At 37.5% G+C, this 16,910-nt stretch overlaps 1 protein-coding gene across 1 annotated transcript in view; it reads right to left on the reverse strand.

Moving 5' to 3' along the window:
• Positions 1-16,910, reverse strand: part of LCOR (ligand dependent nuclear receptor corepressor) — a 61,414-nt gene that overhangs the window by 12,013 nt on the left and 32,491 nt on the right. Inside the window, exons 2-4 of the mRNA XM_074831094.1 lie at positions 8,090-8,222; positions 3,313-3,600; positions 337-430 (exon numbers count right to left, since the gene is read on the reverse strand). Of these exons, the coding sequence (XP_074687195.1) occupies positions 337-430; positions 3,313-3,600; positions 8,090-8,222 (515 nt within the window). The remainder of the gene's footprint in view (positions 1-336; positions 431-3,312; positions 3,601-8,089; positions 8,223-16,910) is intronic.

Below are 16,910 nucleotides of genomic sequence, written 5' to 3' on the forward strand. Positions count from 1 at the left end.
CTCCTAAGTGAAATGAAATCTAACTTATATTTAACTGAACTTGCATCTCCATGGACATCACTTATCACTAAATCCAAGAAGCAGGTAATGGAAAGATCTTTGGCTAAGTACTAAACTGACCAAAATAACAGATATTAGAGTTCTTAACTGCAAGTTAAGCCTGTCTCAGTTTGCAACAACTCTTATTTGGCAGGTGGGGTGAAGGTATTTGTCAAAGGCACAAGTTGAAAAACACATTACTCCAAAGGGTTAACACCAAAAGTAAGTTAAAATTAACAGGAGGTAAGCACACATTTTTAGCAAAAAACAAGGTCATATTAAGTTGCTTTCTCTTACCCATTTCCCGGAGTACTGGAGCATCCTGGAGAATGACTCAGAGAGGTGCTGCCGGCACAAGGACTCTTCTTAGTGGATAAATCAAGCACACCGTCTGTAGAGACAAAAGAATGACTTCAGTCTTTGAAGAAGCAGGATCAACCACGTTGTCCCTTGACAAAACAAGCCTTTCGGGCTAAAGTTATATTTAGCACACAACATTTTCTATTTTATTTTATTTTTGAACAAACTAAGGCTTGGATTTGTTTGCAATTTGGCTTACAAGTGACTTCAACATAATCCTCAGAAGTCACAACAAAGTTTGGGAAAATTAAAAGTGCATCTGTTATAAGAGCTAGAGAATAAAATATGACCTACAAACGACGGTTCAGGATACAACACAGTCTATGGCATAACCAACCCTCAGCAATCCCCAAATCAGACAATCTTCAAATTCCCAAGATATTCCCCCCTATTAAAGGAGGGCTTTAAACCAGTATCTGAATTTTTTTTTTTTTTTTCATCCAAATCGCTGTAGGAAAATTCATTGAGAATTTCACACTGGAAACTTACTTTCAAATGAACACACACAAATGTGAGACTCCTCCTCACCCGGCAGCTAGCTTCATTCTTTTTTCCATCTCCAATGGGTCCCTACTGGCAAAGCTCCTGCCTTTCCCCTCTCTATTGTGCCATTTTACTCCCTCTCTTCTTCCATATACCAAATTGTTTTTCCTACTAGACTGCTTCTTCCATTCTCACTAATGGCACTTCCTCAAGCTCAGCCATGCTCCTCTGCAAGCCCTTACAGAAACTGCATTTCTAAGCAACAGAAGAGGGAGTGCTTTTTGATAGAAAAGCCTTGCTCCCACTGCACTGAAACAACTGGAAATTCTGGTCGTTTTAATAAGGGCAACACTATCATAGAAGCAGCACAGCCATCTGAAATTCCTGGAAACTTTGAAACAAGGAATTTATGAGGACGAGATAATGAAACCTGTTGGCAAGGTAAACTAGAGGCATTTCATAGCTCCTCGCTCGTTCAATATAATCAAGTAAATACCAACCAACACCAGAACAACGTAAGATGGCTTTCAGATTGCTTAAAGTTCTCATTTGACATATGGAGAAAAAACATTATAAATGGTGAACTAGAATTAACTTACAGAAAGCTGTTCCACCCACTGCATTTGGGAACACACCATAACCCAAACTTAGGCAAGCAGAGAATTCAATCTTCCTTCTGAACAACATTTATGCAGTCACAAGGTACAGAGACTGGATCAAACAGCCCCTCCTTTTCAAGAGGCTATACTGAACAGCTCAGGCTGCTGTCAGAGGCATTTGCATCCACACTCCCTTCATCAGAAGGGTCATTACAACCTAGAAGTCTCTGAGGGGAAGCAGGGCCAGCCTCATACACCACCGAGAAGTTTACAGCTATAGCTGTATAGGTTCCCCTCAACCCACCAGAACAGAAATATAACAATAAGTACCACTAGCAGTCTTTCATGACAGCATCTTAAATCTCTCATTAACAAGTTTGGCAAAACCTCTTCCCAATTACATTAAATGTAAATTGGGAAAAAATAATTACATCAGCAAACAGATTACTGTTTAAGTTAATATGCATGTTCTAATTCCATAACAAGTGTTATGAACATTATAAATTATCTTACAGCTTTTTCGTCACATGGTAGCTAAAGAACAGTTCATGTACATGCTTTCTGCTTCACCATACAGTCCTCTAACTAAAAAAAACCCCCACAACAACAACCAGAAGCAAAACTGATTCTCTCCCTCTCTTTTCACAATGAAGGCAGTTTAACATTTTAAAACATACGTGCAAAAGACACTTGTGAAATACATCTATAATAAAATTAACTAGAAACAAATGCCTATCAGCTAAATGTATAGGTCCTCACTTCAAGAAAGACACCATACAACCCTGCACTGCAGTTTTGTAACTGAAGTGTGGCAACAACTTTCAGTAAGTGCTGTAGGTACAGTAAGTGTCCAGACACACATGCTGCATGTTGTTGGACACATAAAATTAACCTTTTTGCAAAAGGCTTCATAAACATAAATTCAAAGAATAAAGGGATACCTTCAATACTGTACTAGCTAGCAAAAGGCTTTTTTTTTTTTTTTTAAAGGCACCTTTTCTACTTGAGGATGGACAGCCTACTTTGTGTTTCATAGAATGATTTCAGGCACTAGCACATTTCTAAAGAAGGGCAAAGGGGATAATTTTAATCCTATCAGTAGGATACACTTATGAAAACTTCCATTCAACAGTGTCAGAAAAAAAGCCCATTCACATACTATAATCACTCACAGAATTTACTTGTTAAAAACATTTTTGATGGAAAGCAAGGTTTTCAAATTAAAACAAGCTCTGCAACACTGTTACAAGTTATTCAATCTGTGCTCTGCAGAACAAGTCTATTTTTAAGGTAGAAAAGAGACATCTCTTCCAAACACATAAACCTGGAAGTTTTATGCAGTTCATGGGCATCATTTTTACAGCCTTCACAAAGCAATTTCTCACAGACTTTTAAAAGGTACTGTTTTCATACTATGACCAGAAAGAAAATGAATCAGTCCAGACTGTGACCTGATCTTCAGAAAGAAGCAACATTATGGTTTTCATGACCACATGAACTTGTCTTATCAGTAAGCATAAAGTCTATTTTGGCAGACTGTTTCTTGCAGCTCCCAGCAGGAACAACAGACTTGTCCCCAGAGTTTGGAACACGTCCATCCCCTTCGCCCTTCTTCAGAAAAAAATCACTAATGTCTACAGGTCTACATTCTTTGAAAAAATTCTCTTCTCTCCCAGTCACACCTAGCTAGTCATTATTTTATTGTAAAAACATCTACCACTTTTCCACTCTACATTTTATGTAGAAGTGCAAACTTCTAATTGTCTAGTTTTGCAACAAGAATGCCATTAATGGATTGCCATAGGATGCAAGACACTGGTAAGAGTCCTACCTTGTTCACTAGGTTCTGACTGAGACTTTCTGACAGTAAGGTCCAGAGGTGAGTCTTGGTCAGCCATGAGAAGTTTGCTGAGCACGGGGTTCTGAGCAGTTGCAGCCGTGGGAGAGGAGGCGACCAGAGATGCTTTCAGCAGGCTTTGGTTCTTTGTGCTATTGGGCTGGCTGGAGTCCTGAGTAGAGCTATTTTTTGAGGTATATTCAGCAGCAAACTGTCGGATCATTCGCTGCATGATCTCACGGGCCACTAGGGGAATATTTGGGTCAGAGACCCTAGGACTGTCTGTAAATATTAGAGATTTTTTTTTAAGGAAGCACTTTAAGTAAAACAGCTTTTATATTAAGTCATTGTTTATTTAAAAAAAAAAAAAATCATCTAGAAAAAAAAAGAAAGCCAAAGATAAAATATAGTTTAGTCTTAGAATAACAACAAGAACCATTGCCGATACTGGTATAACCTTCCCAAAATAACAGTTCCCTAAGAGAAATATGCAATCTCATCTTTTGTTTTCAAATATAGATATATTCGACTAGACCTTTAAGAGGCGTGGAAATGGAAAGGAGAGCTAGACTCATGAAGAAAATACAAACTAATGAAGCTCATGCCAAAAAAAAAAATTAACAGGTTATTCAGTGGAAGAACTGAGTAACTTACCTGCAGCTACAGAAGGGGAGAAGGGGGAATAGAGTTGCAGCGGTCCCCTACAAATTTACTGGGAAATAAAGCCCTATAGTTCTAATTCTTCAAAATAATCCACATGAAGATCAAACATTCAAGTTCTTTCATCCCATTCTATCCATTCCTTTTGACATTTCTATCATTATAATCAATGCAGCACCTTGTATTACCCAAAGAGCTTTCACATATACAAAAAATCAAGATGTGTCACATGAAAAGTAATTCTATTTCTAGAAGAGCTGCTAAATTAATCAGTAAGAAACGTGTAATGGAACAAGTAGACATTCCAATTTATTTATATGGAATAGTGTATAACTACAAAGGTATTTGGGGATGTAGGCCACCCAAAAATATATTGGCAAAAATCACTATTTTAGACCAGTAGTAATGTGATGTCAAAGCAAATCTGTGATTCTCCTAAATCACAGAAGTTAAGTCCTGCCACTTCACCTCAAATACTGCTTGAATTCTCTGGCCAAATCAGGGTAAAAAAACCCAAAACTAAACAAAAAGACCAAACCCACAACTCCTCCAGAAATGGCTCAAAAGGTTTGGTTTTGTATTTCTGAAGAAACATTCAGAGAAAATTGTGCAGTAGAAGACCAAACAAATCTTTAAAAGCAGCTCTCAAAATGGAACAATAGTAAAGCGTTTAATTCCTCTTTATAAAAAAATTGCCCAAGTTGAGATTGAAGTATTAGAAGCATTAGCAAAATCTTCTGTGGGACATGTCAGCACTAGATTTGCCTTTTACCAGCTTTTTTGACAAAAATGCACCAATCCAACAAACCAGATTTAGAGTATCTGTAAAGGATTGACATGATGGTTTGAGCATGTAGTTGCCCACAAACTAGAGAGCAACTGTAAGCAGCTACTGTGTTTCTTGATGAAAAACTATACTGAGCTTTAATCAAGCACAAATTCTTTCTTGTTAAGTAGAGCTTTCTAAATATAAGACCTTATACAGTCAATATGTGTATTCTTTTAAGAGCCAGAGTAGCTGTAAACTTCTGAGACATTTATGTAAATACTTAATCATTTTCTTGTAAAATCTACAGGATGTTTTACTGTAGCTAAGGATAAGGCACTAGTTTTTAAGAAATCAACAAGAGATGAGCCAAACTTTAAATTTAGGTACATTTATATTCTCACTTTCTTCCCAAACGGTCCGCAAGGTTAAAGCCTGGAAAAGCATGGGGGCTTTTTTCTGCTATGGTGACATTTCTTCCATTTTCTAAGCTCTCTACCGTAACCTGCTGAAGGACATGTGAAAGGCTTTAGGAAAGCCCCAAGGGACACAAACCGATGGCACGATCACACTGATGCCAACTATTTGGCATGCACTTGTAGCGTATACAAGTGGGGCTGGCAGGAATGCAGAGCAATATGGCACCTATGTTTTCTGAAGAAGAATCATGCCTTCACTGTGCCTTTATGTTCATATGTACAGTTCAGGAATGCTTACAGCTGAATATATTTCAAAATTCAGGGAGAAAATACTATATATGCCTACCACAAGCATCTTTGTAATCTGCAACTTCAAAGAATCAGCACAGAGTGACTACTGAGAGATTTTCAGAGCTGCTCAAGATAAACTCTCTAATTCAGGACACAAAACTCAATTTTCAACCCGAAGGGAAGTTACCTAGCACATTAAAGGCTCCTTGCTTAATACAAAGCCTGAATCCTAAGGATTAAAACTGTTCAAAAGCAAGTGCAAAATATTTGCTGGTGCCTCTGTAGCATCACTTGAAATCAAACAGATGTTTATTTTGACTCCAAGAGTCTGTTTGGGTTTTTTAAAAATAAACTAAAATTAACTAAAACAGAGATTCTCAGAGAAGAAAAATATAGCAAATATTTATCAGCTATAAACAGTATAAAGTAGTACCTCTGAGCTTTAAAACCTTAATAGCTTTTGTGTATTTTATCTATACTTGAAACCTTAGAAGGGAATATCAAAAAAAGGGCATTATTTCATTAAACCATCAAAAGAAGGCCCTATCCTGCCACAGGGTAGAGGTAACGGACAACTAGGTACTACCACTCTGCTTTCACTGGGCAGTATGAATATTTGACAGAAACATTACTGAGTAAGAGTGCCATGGGCAGAAAACAGAGAGGAAGTATGTAAGATGAATGGACAGTAAACCTGTGCAAAAAGTATGCTGATCCTGCTCATTAGCTATGTATGTGAAGTGTATGAGTGCACGTCCTTGACACGCAACAGGCATCTGTTCGCAGAACATCTGCATTTTCTCTGATCTGCCTGGGTTACAAAATACCAGTCTCAAATGTTACTGGCAGTGAGGATGGAAAGAAAAAAAGAACTAATTGCTGGCATGAAACTCAGAGCACCAAGCATCTCTGAGCAATATAAGAGTGTCAGAGTGCTGCCATTCTTTGTGTCCTCTTTGGTATGACAGTGCCTGCGGATCTTATGGCAGTGGCATGAGTTAGAATAACCTTTCAAGCAACCCAAATACAGCCAAGCTTGACAACGATGCATTAAGGACTCAGAACTGACTTCCTGCCAGGTTTCCTCCCCTCCATTATTACTCTTGCACCAAGCACAGCTCTGCCAGAGGAATGAAAGCAAGAGTCTACTAAAAACTTCTCAAAGATGCTTAGACACCTGAAGTGATTTCATTATCTTCATTCTGTGTATCTGACCACAACAGAGTGTTAAACCCCGTGTTAGCACACTGTTAGCAATATCTGCCAATAGTTTTCCAACAATTAGGGAAGCATGCATTTCTAATAAGACACAAACACAGCTCATACTTAAAAATTTAAGCACAGTGTTAAAGGGATGATGTCTTTAGTAAACAATTTAGAAGTGATGGAACTGCATTTTTTTTCCTCTCAACAGAAAAGTAATATGGAAAAAAGTATATTATCTCTAGATTTTTGTTTTCTTAAAACCCTTCTGGATTTAGAGAGAGATGGGATAAATCTAAAAGCAAAAGGAAACCTTAAAAGAAAAAAAACAACCACACCACTGAAAAGGAAGACTTAGAATAAAAGCATTATCTGACCTATCAGTAGTAATGCAGTAGCTATCCTTCCTACTGTCCTACATGCTTCTATACTTTATGCAATACATCACAATGTATAGTTTCTATTTATTCATTTGAGTCATAAAAGAAAGGCTAAGATACTGTTATCTACTTAAAACACCTTTAAATATTTTGGTCACTGGGAGGAAGGGCTGAGGACTGGCTACAGTAATTTCTAATTGGTTAAACTGAAGCCTTGCATTGTCCCCCAGCAGACAGGTTGGAATTACTGATTTGGCAGATTTTCTCACACATGGGTTAGACTGATAAGTACAATGTACTTTCATTCAGGATGCATTTGGAAGCAACCTCTGGATTCCCATTTCTCAGATTGGTAGAAAACAGTAAAATGAGTTTTGTGCCTTCCTAAGGGCACACTTGAACTGACATAACTCTCCAGAAGAGATTTAGGGGATTTTCTAGCATTGAACTACTGTATTGTTCTTGGCATGTTCTACAGTACTGATTTCCCAATTATTTTGCTGATCACATTTTGAATTCTCCATATATCCCCCTTAGAACTATTCCAATATATTTTATACTGTGGATTGCTGGGAGTAGGGTGGGTAATCACTACAGACCACAGTGAGAAGACTGCTGACCTTTAAGAAAAACTGCATTAATACAGTTCCCATTAAAATAAAAAAATAAGTAAGTTTTTAAAACCCACAACAAACACACACCACCACTTGCCCCCCCTTCCAAACAGCCTGCTCACCTAAACATCAGTTTCAGGGGAGCAGTTCTGCCAGGCAAGAACTGCGCCATTCCTCCAAAAGTGCAAACCACCAGTGTTCTCTTGGGGAGATTTGTTTTAGCATTAAATATGTTATACTCTCTTCCTCTGTCCCAAGCACACATTGTTGTATTGCTGCATTATTTAAGAGTCAGTTTTTACTGTTGATAAATATATGTAAGACAACTGAAAAATACTGAACGTACAATGACAGCTTGAACATCAGATCTTTGATACTTGCATTGCATGCAAAAAGACCAGCGAGAGACACCACTTCCCCCCAGCCATTAAAACCAACCTTTTCTGTAAAAGACTGCATTGAGGAACTCTTCCGCTTGCCTTTCAAAACGAATGATTTTTGCTTGCTCTTGTCTAAGCAGAGCTTCTTGTCCAGCTTCCGAGGCTGGCTCATCCAGACTGACTAAGTGTTCCTGCAAAGATATTTAATATTTGTAAGATCTTCCTCACTCCAAAATGAATAAAGTTCCTTAAGCATTAAATATTTTATTAAATTCAAAACTTTGTTAGGTAGTCAGAGTGGAATCTATTGAAATCATAACTTGATTTTTGTCTGCTCCAGAACATTGTACTTTGTCCTGTTTTCTTGTAAATGCAGCAGGATATTTGATAGCATTATGGGAAATAAGAGCACACTATAAAGAAGAAGATTTAAACATTTTACAACATTTGGCTGCAAATCTCATAGCTAGCACTCATTCTTTATTACTTTTAGTTCCAAGAAGTAACCGCTGAAGGCAAAACACAGAAAGTTCTCCTTAATTTACACAGCATTCATGCAAACTGAACAATAAATGACTAATTATTAGCAAAAACCAGTTCCTTTTGTGAAAAGGCTCAGTAGTAGCTACGTTTAAGTGAAATAAACTTAAGTTAGCTATTTACAACACCCATAATGAATTAAAATCCATTCTAATCTCTTACAACTGGAAGCAACTGAGTTATCTAAAGAATATTTCAAAACAAATGTTTTAATTAGGATAATTAAATTGTGTGACATGCCAAGATAAATTACTAATTTTAAATACAACTCAAGAAACTAGAAGACAATGGTTACAAAACTATGAAATCTAAATGTTTGGGTTGTCCCCTGACACACACCACTTTTTTTATTTCTTTCACTTTAATGCCTTGCTCCTGCTTAGAAGAACAATCTCTTTCCTGGCCCTCTCCCTCCACTTCCATTTTAAGCTATATTAAAGTTACCTGTATTTACCTACTGCAGGAATGCATACACAACCACTCTTTGGGTTTAGGGAGCGTTTTGTTTTGTTAACCTTTACAAAGTATCAGTTACCATAATATCTAGCTACATCTGTTTTTTTAGCCTCTACTGTACAAGTTGATTCCAGGTTCGTATCCTCACAGGACTAGAAGGGAAGGAAAGAACTGGCAATTAATTTATAATTCACAATAAATGAAAGTCATTCTTAAGTTTGTACTGTCTCAGTGTCAAGAGGTTTAATGAAGCAAGGTTACATAACCAGTCCATAGTAAATTAACACACACAGCAATCACATGAACTACGTGCAAAGGGTAATAATATCAAATGCTGTGGACTCTGGCCTGAACAACATGGGCTCTCGCCTTCAGATTTGTAATTTAACAGCTTCCAAAAGTTCTCTATCAAAAGTAAAGGGAGATCCTATCTCAGAAAGGGTACAGAGACAAAGCAGTATTTTATACTAAATCAAAAGATGAGGAGCATGGGATCACAGAGGTGACAGGTGAGTAAGACATGTTTGCTGTGAAGGCAGAAGTAAAGACCTCACAAGGTGACTGATGCTTTTTTCCATACCAGAGAGATTCCAGGCTTGCTCCCAAACCTGGTGGCTGTCATAAGAAAGATTAACACTTTTGAGATAGTCTTAAAGAATATGAATTTGAACTTATACATTAACTATAATAAAAGCATTCACCTCTGTGCCGGGTTCTCCTGTACCAGAAAGCTGTACCAGTGCTCCCGTGGTTCACTGGCATTTTATGAACACACTGAAAACACAGTTGTACTTTTCTGATACTTAAAATATGTTAAGTATTTGTACAGGATTTCAAAATAAAAATATTTGTGGCAAATAATCCAAATATTTCTGTAAGGGTTACTCTTCAGGTGACTTCACAGAACACACTTGCATTTGCTTTTTGAAACTGTGTTTCTGCATCTGACAAAGTTTAATGCAGAATCCATCCTAGTTACTGACGGCCATTCTGAGTCAAGCTCCATTATCTTTTAGGCATTATCAGGATAATTGTAAACTCAGCTTATCAGTTTGTGTAAAAAGCAGACATTTGTGCAAATTAACTAATAACAGAAGTAATCTAGGCATACAAAAGTGTTCGAACAGTCACTGTAATATCTAACCATTTACAGACAAACTGCTTTAAGTTTTACTTTAAAAGGAATCTCTGCAAACTGATGCGCAGAGATTTGACTATATAAGATCCATTAGAGTTAATTAGCATCCTCTGGCTAAAGTCCCACAAGCCATTGCAAAAAACTTTCCTTGAATTCAAAGGACAAACAATTCAGAATTGAAGGAAACATTACCCCTTCAACCTGATCTAATGCTCTGCCCTTTGACAGGCTATAGCTCTGGAAGAAACCTAAAATAAAAATAACCTTCGCCCAACACAATGCATTTCAAATCTTCCTAGTACTTTTTGCAACTAAGATAATACATAGTAAATACTAGCCTAGCAACTGGGTGGAAACCTGAGTTCAGTGGCAGCATGCCTCATCATAAACAAATGTATTTTGCATTACTCATATAAACGTAATGTATAAAGAGTACCACTTAATCTACCTAAGCTAACGAAAGCTGTACATTTTCTACATAGAGAAGTAATGAAGAAAAAGGTATCAGCCAGAAAAAAAAAATTGCTAGTGACTTAGAATGGTGAATGGCCAAATAAAGGATTTGATCTGCATTCAAAGAGGGTGATAGCAAGGCAACGGCAGCGCTTAGTTCTTACCCCTCAAACTAAGGAGCATGCATCTCTTTACAGGTACAATTTTTATCAATGTCCATGATAAGACATCAAAATGTAAAGAAATACAGTTATATGTAAGAGTCATATTTAACCTTGTGCATAGAAAAAAAAAATCTTCATCTATTTTCTGGCATCTGCAGTACAACACTATGCGAGAAATGGGAAGATTTCTGTTTACTGCATTTTTTAATTTTCTTATCAATTGTGTCATTATTCCAGCAATCTTTGCAGCTAGTTCACTCCTAGGGGGAAACTTTAAGTTTCCACACTAAATAATTGATTGTGATTGCTATCCAAAGTCAACTTTCAAAAGCACGGGGTTTTTTGGGGGTGTGTGTTTGGTTGGTTGGTTGGTTTGGTTTTTGCTGGGTTTCTGGTTGTTTTTTGGTTTTTTTTTGTTTTGTTTTTTTTTTAATGTTTTCCACCATTTCTTCTCAATAACCGTTATTTGGATCCACTATCTTCAGTCTTATCCTCTCACTCTACAGTCTCAAATCATATCAGTTTTTGATACCGACATGCAGGTAGTAGGAAGAAGAAAAACCCACTAATATTTAGATAGCAGTGTCATTGGTTACAAATACCCTGGAAAAAACCCAACCAGTTACTTTTACATATTATTTATAACACAGCATTCATTCTATTCTCTTTGTGCTTCTCTTCAGGTGGGAACAATGCCCCAGAGCATCCCTGGAATCCCATCAGTGAACATGCAGCACCACTATATTGAACAACAATGCTTCAGGAAAAGATACTTGGAGTGGTTTGCACATGCTCCCAAAGGGCTAAAGCTTTTTTTGTACGTTAAGATATACAGCATAATTACATAACTAAGTCAAAGACCCTTAGAAATACAGGGCTCAGGTTTTCAAAATGCAAGGTCAATGCGTGACCTTGAGAGACCACCTAATCCTGGACTGCCCAGCCTTGTCAGCACTAGTGCTGGATCCTCACTGAGGCCCTCCTTGTAGGAAATGTTGATACAGCAATTCTAAATGCTAAACTGCTGGCATGAAGAGAAAGGTATGATGCAGGCCATTTTTGTATAGATACGGCAACAGCAGCTTCATGTTTAAACCACAGACCACATGCAGGTGGAGCAAGAAGCACCCACAAGCTAGAATAGTATGAGATAATTCCTACCCATTTCATGGAGAAAACAGAGGGAGGTTTCCCACAGACCACCCATAGCTGACCGGCCAACCCATGGACCCTAGGGATACAATCCAGCCTCCCACCCCAAGGCAAGATCAGGAACAGTGAGTAAGAAGGGAATGTGTCAGCATCCCTAGGTTGTCTTCTCCAACACACCATTTTTCTTAAGTCTTTTTAATGTTAGCTAGTGCAAAGGAGAATAATCTGCTATTTTCTGCAGACAAGCCTTACGGGCACAAGAGACTGTTTTCTTTCCTTCTACCTTCAGGACGAAGTCATTCTTGTTGCTTCCATTTCAATGCTATTCAGTTTGTTTACATCTCTCAAAATGCTACACCCAGCTGAGGCTTCACCAGCATTTAGGGTTTCCTCTTCAGGTGTTAAGACAAATGGCTCTTTCGATATAGCCCCCAAAATAGTTTACTAAATGCTATCACTTTGCAGACATCTGTAACTTGTGACTTGACAAAACAAGTCTGTCTGTCCTGTTTCTCAAATTTATTGAGATCATTTTCAATTCTGAGCATGTCCTTGAAAGCTAAAAATTCAGATGGTTTAATTAGTTTTAAGATGTCCCTCACTTAACTGTATATATATACTTTTATAGTAAGAAACAGTATTATTTCCTTATTAAGATGACTGATGTCAGATTTATCAAATTCAAAACAAATTTAACTTGACTGATCCATAGTTATTGAATATCACTTATTATCTATAATAGGGGAAAAGGAAAAAAAAAATCAGTAGAAATACAATATGCTTACATTGACATTTATGCACAAGCAAAACTGTAACCCCACATTACTACTAAACACAGCTGGAGATCATCACAATCAGCCTCTTCAGGTTTTAGCCTCCATATCAAATTATTTTAAAACCACTCAATACAAAATTGACAGTTCAAATGCTCGAGTTTTTTTAAAGTGATGAAATCCGTTTAAAATGTTTTAGAGCATCTTTCAGTGCACTTGGATCTCTGTACACAGTTTAAACACATTCTAAAGCTGTCAAAAATTGTAAGTTCTGCAACTTCAACTCATTTTCAGACATTTCCTTTGCCATCTTCAATTATTCTATGAGTTAACGCTTTAAATGATAGTGGTAGCTTCTCTTCAGAATTATTCAGACACTTACCACAGTTTACTTCTTATTGTTTATGTTCCTCCACAGTGAAAGGACACCAGATTCAGAGGCTGTTATTATGACTAATCATAATCAAATCACGGCATGATATTACCTTTTAGATGTTTGTGTAAAGCAAGTACTTACAAGCTTGTAACTTTGAATTTTAAAATGACTCCTTCGCATGTTGTACCCAACCATATTTCTTCTCAACTGGAAGAATCATCAGAGGTCCTTACACTGAAGCCCAGGTATTTTATGGTACTTTGAAAACCAGACTCAACCTTCTGCCATCAACAGCATGAGACTCCAGAATATGCTTGTAGAAGTAATTTTCTCTCTTGCTATTTTTATAGCTTAAATATATCTATAAAATAGTTAATGTGCTTAGGAGTATTATCCTTCTTGTTCTGCTCTCACCAACTAATGAGATTAGTTGTGCATGTCGCCCCCCCTCCCTTTTTTTTTAATACGTATGAATTGTTTTATGTGGCTTTAGACAATAGTGTTTTCTTTTCCAAAATCCAAAACACCCAACCACCTTGCAAACTATACTATCTTAAATCTTCCCTGTGAAGGATAAAGCCCACAAGGAATTGAGAATTACTGCACCTGCAGATTATCCAAATGAGAATTCACCAGGTTTGGTCCAATAGAACTCAATCTACTTCCTCTCACTATGACCAGGCAGCTAGAGCTGCTAACTTTGTCTTTTTTGTCTTTCATGCCCATCAATGTACCCATGCATTTCTGCACACAGGCACCCATGTTAATAACCTGGTAGCAGCTCCTCACCATACTGAAACAATTGTGTATTCTGCATTATATGATGGAAGAAAAAAAATCCAATTTCTAAAAGCTTTATATTATTGCACATAACGCTTTGGATTTGGGCAAAAACTATGTCTGGGAAAATTTTAGCTCCCTGCTTTGTCTCTATTTTATTATCCCTTTCAAATGAAGACACTTAAGTCCATTTCTCTATCAAAAACTGTCTTGTATTTTGACTGCCAAAAAAATCCATGCATTTGTTCAGTATTTGCAAGTAGAACTACCGCTACAAATAAAGTAATCTTTTCAGAATACTTCAGCAGATGGTTCTTCATCCTTTGAAGAATTCATGTGATTGAACATGATTGCTTGTAAAAGCAAGAACCAACATCACTGAAATGGGTGGGAGAGCAAGCGTAGCTTTTTTCCCCTTAAACAGCTCTGCCAATAAACTAATCTTGACCTCCAATTCTCATCCTGCAGTCCAGAGCTCAATTCTCCTTAAACACAACTACTGGTCTCCTAAGTTACAGGTAATTCTTAAGGGCTAATGAAATCCAGAAAAAAAGCCCTGAAGACATTTATTGGTTTTGAACTTGTCAGACCAGGTACCTAGGTGTCACTCAAAGGTGAAAATCAAGTACGCTGATTAATTATTCCACTAATCCAAAAGGGGGTATTGGTAGAGATGTACTCAGTGGAAAAAAAGGCCAGCCACAGCCACACACTGTTGTAATATGTGGTTTGTGGCTATCTTGCTCCCAGCTACAACATCAATTACACATCTCTTAATTCTGTAACTCTGCAGTATACAAACACAAACCCAAATCATCCCACCCTCCACAGTTCTTTTCCTAAAAAAGTAAGAGGATGCACATGAACAATAAAAAAAAACAGAACAGAAGATATAGCACAGAAAGCACAACTGCTACCACTTTATGTACAGGAACACACAAGTTTTAGCAGTTATAGAAGACTGAGCCTGCAAGTCCCCCTTAAAGATATCAGACAGGTGTTGAAAGGAAGAGATTTCAAATAAACTAGTACCATTTCCAGTTTAGTTCAGTCCATCAGCTGAAGACTGTCCATCATTTGGCTAAATATCAAATTAAGTTACAAACTTAACAATTAAGTCTCTGATGTTTTAACTCAACTTATGACGTTGTTAAATCCATACTATTTGAAGGCTACCATAAAAGTCATATTTAACTCTGTATTGCAAGCTAATGACAACAGCAACGGCCAGCAGTGCAGCAATTTGGTATACCCAGAGAGGAAAGGAAGCACTCCTACACTGCCATCTCTCTCAGCTGACATATAAGAACTCACTAGGTCTAAAAGGAGCCGTATTCTTCCCTCAAAAACAAACCAAAACAACCCCACAAAAAAAACCCAAACAAAAAAAAACCCCAAATCCAACAGAACTGATATAAAGGTTGGGGGGGAAAAAGAAAAAAAAAAACACCACCAAACACAAAACAAAACACCTAAAAAAATGTTACATACTCCAAAAAAGCCCCACGCTAAGCATGAGGAGAATCACCAGGAGGAGTAACAGAGAAGTCACAAGTCTGATTTGAATGGACTCGTTTCACCTTCCTTCCCCATTCCCCTAGACAGTGATCCCTGGCCATGCAGCAAACCACCATGTGTACAAAGCTCTCTTTGCTGTCCCTGTTTATCAATCAGTTGTAAGACAAAATGGCTTGAAAAGGTATTTTTGTCTACTGAAATGTAAAGTGACAAAAATCGCTTCGGTTTTATTTATAAAAGTTATTTTACCCAAGCCCATAGTGGCTGACTGACAGTATCGCAGCCTTTCTTAACTCACATTTCTCTCTAGCCTGTTCAGAATTTATAACCTCCTTCCCCTTGCACCTTTGCCAAAGGATGCTGCGTGACCCTACTATGTTCTGTGTCTATGTAGAACCCTAAAATCTGCTTAGACCCCAATGCCAAAACACCACAGAGCACACCAGATGTGACCACATCTGCATCTTTTCTTTCACCCATTTAAAAGCCACCACACAGTACAATGGGACACCATGTGAGGAACCTTAACGTAAATGATAACTACCGCTAGCATAAGGAATACGTTGCCAGTTTTTCAGTAACACTCAAAATCATTACACTTTACTATGTGAAACTAGAAAGAATAGTCTAGCAAAGTACAAGAAAATATAAACAGTGATATCTCAGCTTCTGAGTAAAGAATGTGTCAAAGCTTGAAAAGGACAAGATGACCATACCTAATCAGCACCCTATACAGTGAACATTTGTGTTCTTAGTTTTCACCTAAGAATCACCAATTTTCAGGAGCTTTTATTTTAGTTATTGTGGACCTGTAAGGACAATTGAGATGTAAAGTCTTTTTGAAGATCTACCCGTACACTGTTAGATTCTCCCAGACTACAACCAGTCTCTGACTGCACCACAAAATTAATTTTTGAATCAATTCAGTGGCTTAACTAGAACTAAGCTAAACACTGAATTTCGTCTTTTTATGAGATGACAAGTCAAACAAGACAGAACTCCTTACAGCACAAGCATACCTACAGCTTACCTGCTGTCAGTCTCAATAAGAGAAGGTATTATGCCTTACATCTGTTCTAAATGCAAGCATTCCGAACTCTCCTCCTCATGCCTTAACAAAAACTGTAATACGAAAACAAGCATAAACTGGCAACATGGCAAGTATCAGTGTCAACAAAGTACTTCCTTTATGAACAAGCCATGCAGCCATACATGTTAGCTGCTGCAGAGGAAAGGGTGCTTTTGTTTCATTCCTAAATTGATAGAGATCCACTCTGTGTGTTATTTTACATTATGCAGGAAGAAGTAATAGTTACAAGACCCAGCAAATGAAGTTTTGCCAAGACGGATGAGCCTTCCTTCCTATGCTATAGAACAATAATTATTTCAACACATGGGCTGAGCAACAATCACATATAGCACAGTAGTCTTTGTTTCATATACAGCTATAATCTCATTAAGAAAACAAACTGCAAGTTTATTATGTTGGCAAAGCTGACTTGTCCATGTTTAGACTCCAACTTGGTTAT

Source organism: Strix aluco, chromosome 7 (genome assembly GCF_031877795.1).
Source record: "Strix aluco isolate bStrAlu1 chromosome 7, bStrAlu1.hap1, whole genome shotgun sequence".
NCBI lineage: Eukaryota > Metazoa > Chordata > Aves > Strigiformes > Strigidae > Strix > Strix aluco.